The sequence below is a fragment of the Bombus bifarius genome, unplaced genomic scaffold, assembly GCF_011952205.1.
Source record: "Bombus bifarius isolate JDL3187 unplaced genomic scaffold, Bbif_JDL3187 scf7180000008000, whole genome shotgun sequence".
NCBI lineage: Eukaryota > Metazoa > Arthropoda > Insecta > Hymenoptera > Apidae > Bombus > Bombus bifarius.
Genome location: NW_022884379.1, coordinates 810,836 through 825,399, shown reverse-complemented (window position 1 = coordinate 825,399; position 14,564 = coordinate 810,836). Strand labels below are relative to the sequence as shown.

General features: G+C 29.8%; 4 protein-coding genes across 5 annotated transcripts; 2 read left to right on the top strand and 2 right to left on the bottom strand.

Annotated features, from left to right (window-relative positions):
- The first annotated feature begins 392 nt into the window (after positions 1-392).
- LOC117206230 (endoplasmic reticulum-Golgi intermediate compartment protein 3) lies at positions 393-3,798 on the top strand. Of its 2 annotated transcripts, none has more exons than XM_033445378.1 (8): positions 393-747; positions 1,139-1,297; positions 1,375-1,491; positions 1,574-1,614; positions 1,698-1,762; positions 1,834-2,057; positions 2,134-2,262; positions 3,314-3,798. In XM_033445378.1, exons 1-8 carry the CDS (start codon positions 633-635, stop codon positions 3,649-3,651), a joined length of 1,188 nt encoding a protein of 395 aa, XP_033301269.1. In that variant the 5' UTR covers positions 393-632; the 3' UTR covers positions 3,652-3,798. The 2 variants fall into 2 exon arrangements, with proteins under 2 accessions (XP_033301269.1, XP_033301270.1); XM_033445379.1 differs by having other exon boundaries at positions 400-717; positions 3,314-3,794.
- On the bottom strand, positions 2,276-3,102 carry LOC117206231 (reactive oxygen species modulator 1). Its single transcript, XM_033445380.1, has 3 exons — positions 2,950-3,102; positions 2,549-2,682; positions 2,276-2,474 (listed from the first exon to the last, which is right to left on the bottom strand). Exons 2-3 carry the CDS (start codon positions 2,674-2,676, stop codon positions 2,366-2,368), a joined length of 237 nt encoding a protein of 78 aa, XP_033301271.1. The 5' UTR covers positions 2,677-2,682; positions 2,950-3,102; the 3' UTR covers positions 2,276-2,365.
- Positions 3,799-3,948: 150 nt separating the features above from the next.
- Positions 3,949-5,347, bottom strand: LOC117206227 (transcription termination factor 3, mitochondrial). The gene is made up of 2 exons (XM_033445371.1): positions 4,366-5,347; positions 3,949-4,275 (listed from the first exon to the last, which is right to left on the bottom strand). Exons 1-2 carry the CDS (start codon positions 5,345-5,347, stop codon positions 3,998-4,000), a joined length of 1,260 nt encoding a protein of 419 aa, XP_033301262.1. The 3' UTR covers positions 3,949-3,997.
- Positions 5,348-8,227: 2,880 nt separating this feature from the next.
- LOC117206254 lies at positions 8,228-14,312 on the top strand. The gene is made up of 7 exons (XM_033445422.1): positions 8,228-8,773; positions 8,917-9,280; positions 10,151-10,405; positions 10,700-10,734; positions 12,478-12,768; positions 13,469-13,832; positions 13,970-14,312. Exons 1-7 carry the CDS (start codon positions 8,472-8,474, stop codon positions 14,225-14,227), a joined length of 1,869 nt encoding a protein of 622 aa, XP_033301313.1. The 5' UTR covers positions 8,228-8,471; the 3' UTR covers positions 14,228-14,312.
- Positions 14,313-14,564: the final 252 nt, after the last annotated feature.

Below are 14,564 nucleotides of genomic sequence, written 5' to 3'. Positions count from 1 at the left end.
CTTCTTGTTACCCTCACTCAGAACATACTCATAGGGTCATGTATCTCTTGTCCATCTTCTACTCTGAAAATTACAAAATGAAAGACTTAATTTAGAAATTATTATAAACAGGTTGTTTTATGTTTCATAATGAATGAATTTCATATTTCAATCTGAATAACTGAAGTAAAAATTAGAGCTGAAATTATATTTTATTACAAATACAATCAACTATTTAACAAATATGTACCTCTGATCTATAACCATAAATACGAGCGACAATGAGTTAATTACATTTTGAAATCAATTTCCAACATTAATTTAAAAATATGTATAATTGTTCTATATGGTAACGAAAAAAATAAATAACTGGAATTGAATAACATCAAATTTTTTATATAAACTGAAGAATGAACTCTGTAAGAATGAACAACTTTAAATGAACATAATGAATATATCTGAAATATGATTGGTTATCGAATGCACTTGATGCACCCACGATGCACCGACGACAACCAATCATGTACTATCGTTTGCCACGTTTCCAAGCTGTCGCATTGTGACATACGCATTCCGGGAAAAGTTAGCGCGCCGAGTGTATTTCAGATACGGTTCAAACCGTGTTGAGTAGTTTATCTTATTATTAACTGAACATGCAAATATTACGGCAATTAGACGTGCACCCAAAAGTGCGCGAAGAGGCGGATATTCTCGTACGAACCTTCAGTGGTGCTGTTGGTAAAATGTTTTACTTGTCAACTCTTAAACGTGTGCAACTTATCGGTTTTATTCTGCTACCAGCATACTTTTAACTATTAAACAATTTAGTTCATTTTCTGGTGTCATCATAATGCCGAAAAATTTTAAAATTATTCTATTCTACAATCTGAAACATTATTTCAAGATATTATGACGTGATAAACATACTTAACCTCAAACGTTGATAATACTTAACGGAAGTAGAAATTTCTATCATTCTCTTGTTTCTAAAACCGAATACCGTCATTTCTTACACTTTGTTGAAACTGTATTTCAATTTTTACATGTATTTGTTAAGGTTTCCACTATCTCATAACTATTGTTTACATATCTGTTATCAGTTATCATAAATAAAGTTTATAATCTATGTTTACTATTTATGTACCTTTCCATGTTTCAGTGACAATTATTAGTACCATTATCATGGGTATTCTATTTCTATCCGAAGTGAATTATTATCTTACTCCAACCTTAAGTGAAGAATTGTTTGTAGATACTTCAAGGGATTCAAAATTAAGAATTAATTTAGATATAATTGTACCTGCAATATCTTGTGATGGTAGGTATAGATTATTTTATGAATATAAATACATTATGAGTAATACTGACATGTATATTAAATTAAGTGCATTGTAGTTTTATCAATAGATGCAATGGACACAATAGGTGAACAGCATTTACAAATAGAGCATAATATATTTAAAAGACGCTTAGACTTAAATGGGAAACCTATAGAAGATCCACAAAGGACAGGTACAAAATAATATCATAAGAGTTTTAAAATATTTAAGTTAAATAATATAAATTTAATACCTTTTTCTTTATTTTATTGTAGACATTACTGACACAAAAGCACGTAGTAAAACAACAACAAAGGTAACTGAATTGTATGACTCTTATAGATCTGTTTTTACAATATAAGTTTTAAAACTTATACTAAAACATAATTTTTTCCATAGACAGTAGAAAGCACTACTGAAAAAGCATGTGGAGACTGTTATGGAGCTGCTGGTGATATTATCAAGTATAGTATTACAAAAATTTATGTATGTATTTTATGAAATATCCATCATACAATATCAATTAACTTTGTAGATGTTGTAATACTTGTGAAGATGTAAGAGAAGCCTATAGACTTAAAAATTGGGCACTTCCTGCTCTAGGAATGATAAAGCAATGTAAAAATGACAAATCAGTAGAGAAAATGAAAACTGCCTTTATTCAAGGGTGTCAAATCTATGGTTATATGGAAGTAAATAGAGTGGGTGGGAGTTTTCACATTGCACCAGGTGACAGCTTCTCTGTAAACCATGTACATGGTAAGTGAAAAAAATGTTATTTTTTGCATAAATTAAAGTATTAGTAATAATATTATGATTTTTATTTTGCTTATAGTGCATGATGTCAAACCATACACATCAACGCAATTTAATATGAGCCACAGGATTCGCCATTTGAGTTTTGGGCTAAACATCCCAGGAAAGACGAATCCTATGGATAATACTAATGTAACTGCAATGGAAGGTATGGCCTTGTACCATAGAAACTTTTTATTAAGAAATTAACAGAATATCTTGATACTACACTTTTTTGTATCCTAAATCTCCAACATATCAGTCTTCAAATACTAGCATCTTATTCCGCTTCCTATGGCCATGAATGTTCCAAATGTCCCACCACCTTGAATCATCGCTTTTCCAACGTTGTTTATCAATTCCCTTCCTCTTAGTCCATATCTAGTAATAAACACACACCATTAGCTTCTTATTTCAAACTGTCCAGAATTTAGTCACCATAAATAAATACGCACCTAACAACAGAATACCCGCCAAACAAAACACCAGATGCCATACCAACACAAAATCCGATCATAAAACCAAGCTTCATCCTATCCCAGCATGAAGGAGCTTGTTGATACATGCCTGGTACGGCCGGCATTTTATTCTATGAATATAAATTTATAAAAACATATAACTTTCTTTTTTTTAAAGAGATAAATATTTCATGATAAACATTAATTATAATTTCTCATTTTAATGAATTTAGTATGTAAAACTAATTTTTAGTCAATCATTTAACATAAAATTTATAAAATTTCTTTAACACATTGTGAGCTAATTATTCTTGCCATGATCCGAATAAGTCATATTTATATATTTAGTTTATACGCAAAAAAATGTATTGACGTTCGTTATAGTTAACATCACTCACGATTTAAGCGTACAACTTTGGAACTTCTAATTAGTTTTCGTTTTATTACGATTTTTTGTCTTTTACAACTGGTAAATCCTTAGCACAATTCGCACGAGCAATGTAAGGAAGATGCCATGTCAGTTTTTTCGTTTATAATGCAAGATGGCTGCTTCTTCTATTTCCGTTCTCTATGACGTCAATGATAATGGCGGACTATTCGATTAATACGTAAATATTTCGATTATGGGAACGTTTTACAGAAAGTTCTTGTACTTTCAATTTTGAGATATTAAACTATTAGACTTCATTCAACACACATTTGTATTAATTTGTGTCATTGCAGTTAAAACTCTACTTAGATATTTTGTTGTTTTTGTTTTAGGTGCGATGATGTTTTATCATTACATCAAAATTGTACCGACGACTTACGTGCGCGCTGATGGTTCCACATTTTTTACAAATCAATTTTCTGTAACTCAATACGGCAGACAAGTGTCTTTGTTTAGCGGCGAATCTGGAATGCCTGGTATATTCTTTAATTATGAGTTAAGTCCATTAATGGTAAAATATACAGAAAAAGCGAAATCGTTTGGTCATTTCGCGACGAATACATGTGCAATTATCGGTGGCGTATTTACAGTTGCTGGACTAATAGATTCGCTATTATATCACTCTGTCAGAGCAATACAGAAAAAGATAGAATTGGGCAAATACAATTAAAATTTAGATTAGCTTATAAGTTTGAAGAGTATTATAGAATATTTGAAAATATTTTGTACGACGGGTGATTTGATTTTACACGTCAGTTAAGTAACAATCTTTTATCGAGCGTATTATTAAAAACATAAAAAAGAAGAAAATACTGATGTAACAATATAAAATTTACCAATTTTTTATATTGCCTAAACTTGATTAACATATATATATAACTGTACATAAAGGACTATGGAAATATATAAGAAAACGTAATATTTAAGTAAAATGTATACAATAAAGGTTATATTACAACAAGAAGGCTGAAAAAATATAAATATTTATTATAATATAATTATGTTTATTTTATACATTAAAAAGTCTTTAGAAAATCATTGTAAGTTTGAATAGATGCTTTTGCAACTTTTTCACAAAACTCATCATCACTACCTTTGACTAACTTTAATAGTGACACATATAATGGTTTTGTAGGATCATATTGGTTTCTTTTTAATTCTACTAAAAATCTATGTCTTCTTTCAAGCCTGCTTTTTCTACACAATAAAGCCTGCGCTTCTTGGCTTATAATAGTATGTGACAATTCCATATAATTATGAAGGTAATCAAAAGTTTTCACCACTTCAGTTCTGGCTGTAATTAAAATAAAACATTTTCACATCTAAACAGATAGAGTAAATGTATTCCTATTAACACATTATTAGCATTAATTATTTTAATTACCTCGAATCAAGACACGTGGTGCCTTAAGCAAAATAAGATGTATTTCTGGCACATTAAAACCCATTTCCTCTTTTACAGCAAGGGTACTCTTTCTTATGCGTTTCATATCATATGTTATAAGCTTTGGAGATTTTACTGCCAAATTTCTTGTTTGAGAAGCATTCAGTTGAAAATTATTTTGAAAATAACCTAATCTGCTATCTATCTCTTGTGTCTTGAAAGCCAACCACGGAGGATGTATGTTTACTATTCTTTGTATCATTTGTATGTTAAAGTTACGAGCTCTCAAATACCTTATTCTTGTATGAAGATCATCCAAGTTTTCTTTAAAAACTTTAGGGTATCTGGTGATGAAGAATCCAAGATTTTCTGACTTTACACCACAATCAGATAAAAATTGTATGTATGGTTTCATATCTCTTTCAAAGTCGAGTTTCAGAAACATTTCTAGTACTTCTTTGTTTGCTTCTAATTTATATAATTCAACTCCTAATTTAACTAACTGTTGAATCGTATGTGAGTCGTTTGCAAATTTTGCAAAATTATAAGTTGCTGTCATCTTAGGTCCAATGTCAGACAGATCTTCATTGCAATGATCAAATGGTCCTGGTAGTTCTTCATCTATATCTTCCAAGGTATCATTTACTTTGTAGATATTTCCTGCTAAAGATTCAGTACCACGTAACTGCTGTAGTTCATTATGTACTTTTGTCACACTACTATTGTTTTCGATATCTTCATTTCTTTTTATAAATGCATTATTTGTTAATTTCTCGGTGTAACCTATATTATCAGGCTTAATATTCTCTGATAAGTAAGCTTTTTTATCATTAATATCTGTTACTTTATCTTTAATTGCCTCAGTTGAAGAGCAATAAAAAAGTTTGGAACTTTTAGAAACGTTTTGAAAAATGAAATTTCTGATTTCAACGACATTGCAGGGTTTTAAGTGTAAAAATGTATACAACCGTGAAGTCATCATATTTAATGATAAAATTACATGGAATATTATCTTTTAATTGCTAAGAAATAAAATAAACTTCCTTGCAATGCACATTGGTACATATGTATATTGACAACCTCGTATATGTTTTATTACAAATAACCTACAGTACAGGTAAAGTACATGGTAGGTTAAACACGCAATCCATTTTTGCATCACACTACGGCCATGTGTACGTTACTACAAGGAAACGAGATATATTGTGTATATGTAAGTGTGTTATAATCTGTGTGATCAAATACACTGCAGCGACAACTGTGCCATCGTCTTTCACGGTAAATCGAAGAACTAAAAGGCACGTGTTCTGTTGCGAGAAATTTTGTTGGATCTAAAAAATAAAATCGATTTACTATATTTTATTTCACTTCAATATGAGATTTATATAATTTCTTTGATATTGTATTAAGATACATACTTGGAGACTCTATATTTTTGATAATATAATAAATGAAGATTTTCATAAGTAAAAAAATAAATGTTTTAGATAAATATTATTAAGTTTATATTATATTAAGTATATTTAATTTAAAAATATATGTCGTTGATCATCTTATTTAGTTTTTATTCGAATGGAATTTAAATTAACATTATTTTTGTTTTCTTATATAATTCAAAGTAGAATTTTATTTAAATATTTAATTGATCAATTAAATAGATATATCATACGTATAAATATTTAATTAAAAACCTGCTCGTCTTACATTTTTATTACATATAAATTTTTTATAATTTCCTCCTTCTGATTGCAATATATTAAGAAAGTAGTTATTAAGTTATTCGTAGAAGTAGTTAACGAAACTTACTATTTAATACAATGTAATTGCTTTAGGGTTGTCGTACCTTTAATTTGCACTACATGTCTTAAAGTGTCGTTCAAGCTGAAGGAAATTGAAGGAGGTTTCGTTATTGCCGTGTATTTCTATTGCATGCTGTTATCTAACGATGTAAATCACTATTTCACAATAATGAGCAATTACGTATATAAATATAAGTTCTACGTACTGCATGCATAAGTTCATAAGTGTAAAACTTTCTATTTTTGCGCACTTCAATTTATACAGGTACTTTCCCATTTAAAAATTTTATAACGATTTCTCTATCACATATTTTAAAATCTTCTTCCTAGGTTTTTGATTTCTTTTGTACAACTTTATGATTGACAAATTCATAACGGAAAAAGGAGTAAAAGTAATTGAATTTTTGAATAATTATGTCGCTTAATTTCGCGAGCTTCCAAATTCAATTGGCTTTACCGGTCGCCCGATTTAACAGCATCCGACTTTTTTCTGTAGAAATATCTGTAGGAATGTGTGTTGATAAACCTGAAACAATATAACAGACAAAGAACAATATCCAGGAAGAAATTCAAGCCCTGAGACCCGAAACATTAACAGCTGTTATGCAGAACGTAGTGGAAAGAGCCCACGCTTGCGATGCAGAAAACGGGGATCATTTACGCCACATTATTTTCTGTTTCTGAATTAAAAATATTTCTACTTTGTGTATTTTATTGCAAAAAATAAATAAATAAATAAACGCAATTTATTAACAAATAAAAATGTTATACAACTTTTAAACGGAAAACAGGACTTACGTACCGCCCTGTACGACCACTTTCTTTAAAAATAAATACTTACTAAATATTTACGTAGTACATTTTGTTAATTCCCTTCTGATAATGAACTTTGTCTACAATCATTATAAATATCTTATATTCTTGAGAATTTTTTTTGCAGATAATTGCAAACTCAAGACATCCGTGTTCAAAGCGGAACAACGAGGAACTAGATCAGAAAATGATTAAATTAGAAAGCGTCGCGATTCCTTTGCGGCTCCGGTGAATGCCTTTTTTATTCCAGCGGATGCTTTCATAATTCCTCCGTTGATGCTCCTCTATGAAAATTAATTAACATTATGTGTAGCAGCATGACGCTTCTACCGGCGAATTTAGGCGTGGTGCTTTCAACTTGAATCGGTTTATGCAGTCTACTATTTATGATTTCATATGCAAGTACGCTCCCGTTTACAAATATCGCAACGTCATATAGAATACAGCAATTTATATAATTATACATTTATATAAATAATTAATTTAGATTAGCAAAGGAATTATACAAATAATTGAGATAGATTACCAAAGGATCAGTCAATTATTCTGTATTATATTGTTTGATTTTACTATAACATAGAAGAATTTTCACAACATAGTTGTAGATTAAACTAATGAAATTGGTTATTATTTAAAATACATATATTCCCATATGAGATTCTTGTAAAATTGTACAACCACGGGCAATAAGAGCAAATTTTATGCTATACGAGCAAACAGTTTAATAGAAAATTTCGTACTATAATGGTAAAATATTTTTTAACCGATTCGAACGCAAAAATACAAATATCTCGAAATGAAGAGTACACGAATTACTCCATTTTCATAATCATCGATACAAATATTATCTTCACTTTACCCTTATTCCTTTCTCTTTGTTCTAATTCTTTATAAAACTATCTTACATGAAAATTCACATACTACTTATAACAAATCGCTAATGATTTAAAACTTTTATCTCATTTTTCTCAGTGTCCTAATACCCATCTATGAACAGTGTTTACGCATAATTCACAGATGAAATGATAGAGAATGGTCTAATATGTGTTTTCGTCTATCGTAATTATCATCTTTTTCCACCGTATACTCTAACGATACAACAATTACAATATTCCTGAATCGTAAACACACACATTTGCCGTGCGTTGGCCTAATGCTACCTTCTCCACACGTTACTCAATCAATTTACGGTCTGAATTAAAAATCAACGCGCCCAGTGTTTCTTTCAGTCTTCGTTAAGACTCCAGACCGATCAGTGATACAGTTTTTGCTTACGATTAATTTATTCGCGTACACGTTTTCCGCGTTAGACTTTCCTGCGTCGATGTTTATCGATGAAATTATCGTGATTCAGTGATCAAGAACTCTTCAAACATTCAAGGATTTGACGATAAAGATCGTCGCGACGCGACAAAAATTCTTGTGCACCTTCAGAAGAACTTGTTGTTTGACTCGTTTGTTCACAGTGCGACTGGTTTAAATTACGAAACGAAAATGGTCAATAAAAAGATGATCCCTTTGCCTTATCCTTTTTCCTTGGAAGAAGAATTGAAGAAGAATTCGGAACTAAAGATGTCGGATATCGAAATGTTGAGAGAGTGGTGTGATAAACAGCAACATTTACCTAAACCTTCCAATTTGCATCTCATTTTGTTTCTTCATAGTAATTATTATAGCATGGAGGCAGCTAAGAATACTATAGAGAATTTTTTTACTATTAGATCTCATGTTCCTGAGTTTTTTGATAACAGAGACCCTTTGGGATCCAAAGAATTGCGGCAAGCTTTTAATGTTGTGTAAGTTTTAATCGATTGTTTGATAATTTCTATTACTTAGTTGTTTAATTTGAAATTTTCTCCGGTAGTAATTAAACCTATTAATGTTACTGGTTTCTTGATTAGTAGATAATTTGTAATTAATCTCTCTTCCTGTACTGTAGTTTCAGTTCTGAATTGCCCGGACTCTCAAAACATGGTTACAAGATACTCTTCGGAAGGTTAATGGATACTAATCCATCGCACTATTCTTTCGAAGATAGTAACAAGAATATCTTCATGGGATGCGATTTGATTGGTTTGAAAAATGGCACTTGCGATGGCTATATTTTTATCGCAGATACATCTAACGTGACTCTCGGCCACGTAGGGCGGATAAATCCTATGGGGATGAAAAAGCTAGTGATGTACGTTCAGGAAGCCATACCTGTTCGTATAAAGGGCATACATTTTATTAATACTCCTTCAGTGATGGATGTCATCCTGAATATGGCAAAACCGTTTATGAAAAAGGAACTTTGGAACATGGTAAGGAATTTTATAACGAGATTCAGAGTTTTAGTTCCATCATTAATTATTTGTATAACAATATAAAAAGATTAAAAGTATCTGCAGTTTTATCCGAATCTGCTGTTCTATTCGTCTCTTTTTCATGTTTGTATACCAACAGATGTACACTCCTTTTCAAATTTCGAAATATATTTTATTCGTGAAAAATGATAAAAGGAATATGAATAATACGTTGAATGTTAAAACCAGATATTTTGACTTAAGATTTATTGGTATTTTAGTAACATCTGTTGAATTACAATTTTCATTTTGTGTTTATTGAATAATTAATTATACACTAGTTAACGCGAATTTCCTGGTATTGTATGCATCGATTACATTACATTAGTTTCATAATATTTCGCTCACGTATTACGAGAACATCGGTGTATCATTTGTAATTTATGTATCATATATGTCTTTTTCGACGACGGCTTACATAAGAAATAATTACTTATCTATGTTAGACTTCGCATAAAATGATAATTTTCCGCTCTGTAGAGCAACAACGGTGATGCATTTCTCGATGCTAAAAGTGTTACGAAGTAGGTGCATTATTTATTCCGTACGTGAAACGATATTGCAATTACCATGTTAATCCTTCAGAAATTATTTTTCTTCTTATCTAAAATATTTCGTAATATTATCAATAATTTTTATTGAAATGAATAATCTGTACCAGCGACTCACGGAAGTATTTGAACATAGTAAAAATAAAATTCAAGTGAGAACACAAAGCACGATTACCAAATAAAAATATTTGTATAGAAATTCTTCGATATATTTTTTAAAGTTAAATATTATTTTACATTTCACCAGTTTCCATATTTTTTCTTTTTTTTTTTTTAGATACACCTGCATTCGTCGTTAAAAACACTGGAAGAATACATCTCTCTCGATCTCTTACCGAATGAAATCGGTGGAAAAGCTGGATCGCTAGCTGACATGCAGGAAGCGCGGATAAATGAAATCGACAGTAAACGAGAATGGTTCCTCGAAGAAATGAAATATGGCAAGGTGGATGAGTCGTTGCGTATTGGAAAAAGTAACATCGCCAATGATCTGTTTGGTGTCGAGGGCACATTCAAGAAGCTCGACATAGATTAAGACAGTATTTATCTCATATTTTTTATTTAATGAACAATCTCCTCTCTGTATGCGACTTTGTGAACAATTTTTGGTATTTAAATTCTGAGAAACCTATTTGTTACGCGTATCTTATAAAGAGTAATAAAGTTTTATTACTGTACACGAGTTGTCTTCATTTTACTCAATAAATCGTTGTCTTCTTTGTTTAATTTTTCTGTTCGTATGCTAGTAATTAGAACCAGTAGAATTCTTTAGTTCTACGATTAACTATACCGTTACGTACTAATTGCTACCTGTTAATATTTACAGCTTCATACATTTTTGGGTAACAAGATATATTCTTGGTAATTTATCACAAAGGAATTTTCGAAATCATCTCCTTTCAATTCTTTATGAAACTCTTCCATGTATAATTTCATAAATAATTTCAAGAAAATGATAGAATATTTAAGTTGTACAAGGTTGTAAGAATATATTTTAGAAAATTGGTGCTCGTTATACACATATTTTTTTTTGATAAATAATCATGATGAAACTCATACGCCTGCCTAATGTAAAAATTTAAACAATGCAATTATTAATCTAATAAATTACCTATTACAAAATAAACACAAATACAGATAATAATTGACTAGTTTGCCAATCTTTTTGGCTAAACGATTCACTTTTATTACTGATACCTTGCAGTGTAATCTAATGTAAAACTGACACTTTGTCTACGTGTGCATCATTTTAAAGTCCGACTTCGGTATCCGTAACCTAACAATTTTCTTTAATGACAAGTTCCTGTTTGCAATATTGTGGGACATATTATTCAACGTCATGATACATTTTATTTCTATCCAGTACATTACGTCTATACATTTTTGCTTGATCAGAATGATAAGAAAAAAACTTTTCCTAATAGTTTAGTACTTGAATTAATCTCATACATTCCAGAATTTAGAAAATAATTTCTAGTAATTAGTCATTATTAAAGCATTAAACAAATAATAGATTACCTAATATTCCCTAATATTCTTAATAATAATTATCTGATATTTCTTAATATTAATTGCTTGATATATCGCAGTATTTGTAACTAACTCAACATCCTTAAATTTAATTGTTTACATCTTTTTAAAATACCATATGTAAAAGTTATTTATATAAACGTTTCATTATATGTTTACACATCTCGTTGACTTTATTATGCATCATAAGTGGTTATATAAAAACATATCAATTTTCATAGAATCTTTCATAGGATTTTTCATGTCATGTTAAGATATATAATTTGGCACTTGGAAGTCTGACGACCTCGACTGTCACGCTATGTGTGATTATCCGATATTAACTCATTCCATCACTCGATTGTACTCGGATCTCTAAAGAAGTTAGTACTATTCAAACCGCCACCGTAGTATCGCGTTGAAGTGATCTTCAGGAAATAAGCTTTCCTTGGTACTGTAGTGTTCCATTTCTTTCAAATATTTCATTTTAATTATTCAATAAACAAAATTACGACTTTCGTTAAAAATTTTTAAGGCCATAAATATAAAATATTAGTATTATCAATTTATTCAAGAAAATTAGATAGGAATTTTTCCACATCGATTTTGATGTATTTTTACAAAATTTCTGGAAAAAGCGATGTCTCAAAATTAATCATTCATATCGTGAATATTTTATTGCTTCTATATTGTATCATTGTAAAATTAATAATTTACGTCTGAGTTCATTATTATATGTAAGAATATTTTATAAATTTTACTGTACATTTTATAAAATTATTCTTGTATCGAAGTTGATAACTAAATTATATCGTTAATAGTTTCTGTTGATATTTAAAATTACATATATTTCATGTATACATGAAAATTACAAGATTCTAGTAAAATCTGTATCTTAAATAGGAAAAACATTCTTCTCATCCAACAAAACTGCAAATTTTCAAAGATAAAACAAAACCGGAAGCCACAAATTAATTAATAAGTAAAAAGCTAAATAAAAATTAAGTTTACGTATTTGATCAAAATTTAAAGACTGTGTTTTAAAGTTTCCTTGTGAGTCTTATGATATAAAGGAGATTTGTCTAATTTTTGAAGGAACTCAAATATGGCATCCCAAGGAATGAAATACGAAGATGAGTTAAAGAATAATCAAGACCTGAAAGAGGAAGACATGCAGATGTTAAGAGACTGGTACAAGAAACAGCCTCATCTACCAAAAATAACAGATTCCGAATTGGTGTTATTTCTACATAGTAATTACTATCGGATGGAACCCACAAAAACGACTATTGATGCATATTACACTGTGAGGAGCCACGTACCCGAATTCTTTTCCAATAGAGATCCTTTAGGGACGAAGGAATTAAGGAAATCTTTTCAGACAATGTGGGTATACTTTAGTTACTGATAGCTCTAGCGTTAAAGAATTCGATTTCTCTAAGCCATATACATATATAGTGTATTATTATTCCATTATAAATAATAATTACAACTGAAATTGAATGTAGTAACTAAAGGCGCCTAACAAATACCATACATGCTTCATCTTCACAGTCATTGTTCTTAATTAAAAGCTCACGTATTAATCTTCTCACGTTTAATTATCTTATATTACGTATAATACTACACTTAATTACTAATTGCACGCACAGAACCCATTATCTGTTCTTTGCTAATACATGTTATCATTCACAAAAAAAAAAAAAGAAAAATGAGTATTAACGTATTATATTATTTATCAGGTTGTTTAGAGAATTCATTATATTTCTAATAATCTACATAAATCTCTATTGTATATTTGGCGAAATTGTGAAAAAGCGAAAAGATGTTCAAAGAAAAACTCGTAAAATTATAAATATATTAAATCTGCGTGTATTAATCAATAAAATTCTAATCCTTGCTTGTAATTCTAATTCTAATTAATATTTACAGTAATAGATTATCTCTTTTCAAATTTCGCTACAAACCTTCTGAATAACCCGATATTTAAGCTAAGCGTCGAAAAATATAAATCTCAATTAATCTTATTAATTATATAATAGTGATTTTGGAGTTTTTAGTAATTTAATAATTATTGGATTTTTAGATCTATTCAAGTTTTAGAGACGAAAACGCCAGAAGGTTACGCTGTTCTTTACGGAAGACTAATCGATACGGATCCTTCGAATTATGTCTATAACGATGCAATGAAATTTCTGAGCATGGTGCTTGATTTGTGGCTTTACAAAGAAGGCACAACTCAGGGGCACATCATTTTATTCGATATGAAGAACGTTGTATTCGGTCACGCTGCTCGATTGAATCCGATGGGTTTGAAGAAGTATCTTTTTTATTTGCAAGAGGCATTGCCAGTTCGCTTGAAAGGGTTCCATTTTATGAATATTACGAGCGTGATGGATGTGATACTGAATATGATGAAACCGTTCATGAAGAAGGAATTATTAGACATGGTAATAGAATAGTATTGGTACAACTTGCACTTCAGATTTATTTCAAACTTAAAAATTTTAAACCTCGAAACCCACTGAAGATATTATTAATAACTGATTTTACGGTACTATTAATTGATTATATTAATTTGTTACAGCTTCATACACATACAACTTTGGATACAGTAGCGAAATTTTTACCAGTAGATATATTACCAAACGAGGCAGGTGGAAAGGCTGGTCCATTAATGCAACTCCACGAAAAGTCTGTCAAAATGCTCGAGGATAATCGTGACTGGTTTTTGGAAGAAGAACAAACAAGGCGTGTTAATGAATCATTGAGAGCAGGTAAAGGGAAAACAGCGACCGATCTGTTTGGTGTTGAAGGCACTTTCAAGAAACTCGATATTGATTAAATGCTCAATTGTCTATACAGATTTAAACAAATTCGTTAAAGTCCATCCATTGAGATAATTTATGAATAAATGAGCATAAATGTTTTTCCTTCTTTTTTTCTATTTCTATCCTACGTATTGTAAATTTATTCTAAAATATTTATTTTATAATAAATATATAAAAATTATAATTAATTTTATCTCATATAATATTAGTTTCTTAATGATTTCCCGACTTCATTATTTTCTTATGAAATTATACATAGGTATTTTTATTGCATAGATTTTCCAGATATAGAATTTATTTCATTGAATTTTATTTTTATTAGCTTTTTATAGAAAATTTATTTAATATACT

What these genes read in the sequence shown, in the direction of transcription:
- LOC117206227 (XM_033445371.1), bottom strand. Translation starts at nt 5,347, where the DNA reads ATGATGACTTCACGGTTGTATACATTTTTACACTTAAAACCCTGCAAT. An exon ending in ACCACGTGTCTTGATTCGAG is followed by an intron (nt 4,276 to 4,365) that starts GTAATTAAAATA and finishes TTTTAATTACAG; the next exon opens with CCAGAACTGAAGTGGTGAAA.
- LOC117206230 (XM_033445378.1), top strand. Translation starts at nt 633, where the DNA reads ATGCAAATATTACGGCAATTAGACGTGCACCCAAAAGTGCGCGAAGAG. An exon ending in AGAAGATCCACAAAGGACAG is followed by an intron (nt 1,492 to 1,573) that starts GTACAAAATAAT and finishes ATTTTATTGTAG; the next exon opens with ACATTACTGACACAAAAGCA. An exon ending in CTCTGTAAACCATGTACATG is followed by an intron (nt 2,058 to 2,133) that starts GTAAGTGAAAAA and finishes TTTTGCTTATAG; the next exon opens with TGCATGATGTCAAACCATAC.
- LOC117206231 (XM_033445380.1), bottom strand. Translation starts at nt 2,676, where the DNA reads ATGCCGGCCGTACCAGGCATGTATCAACAAGCTCCTTCATGCTGGGAT. An exon ending in GGCGGGTATTCTGTTGTTAG is followed by an intron (nt 2,475 to 2,548) that starts GTGCGTATTTAT and finishes GTTTATTACTAG; the next exon opens with ATATGGACTAAGAGGAAGGG.
- LOC117206254 (XM_033445422.1), top strand. Translation starts at nt 8,472, where the DNA reads ATGGTCAATAAAAAGATGATCCCTTTGCCTTATCCTTTTTCCTTGGAA. An exon ending in CGGCAAGCTTTTAATGTTGT is followed by an intron (nt 8,774 to 8,916) that starts GTAAGTTTTAAT and finishes CCTGTACTGTAG; the next exon opens with TTTCAGTTCTGAATTGCCCG. An exon ending in AAAAGGAACTTTGGAACATG is followed by an intron (nt 9,281 to 10,150) that starts GTAAGGAATTTT and finishes TTTTTTTTTTAG; the next exon opens with ATACACCTGCATTCGTCGTT.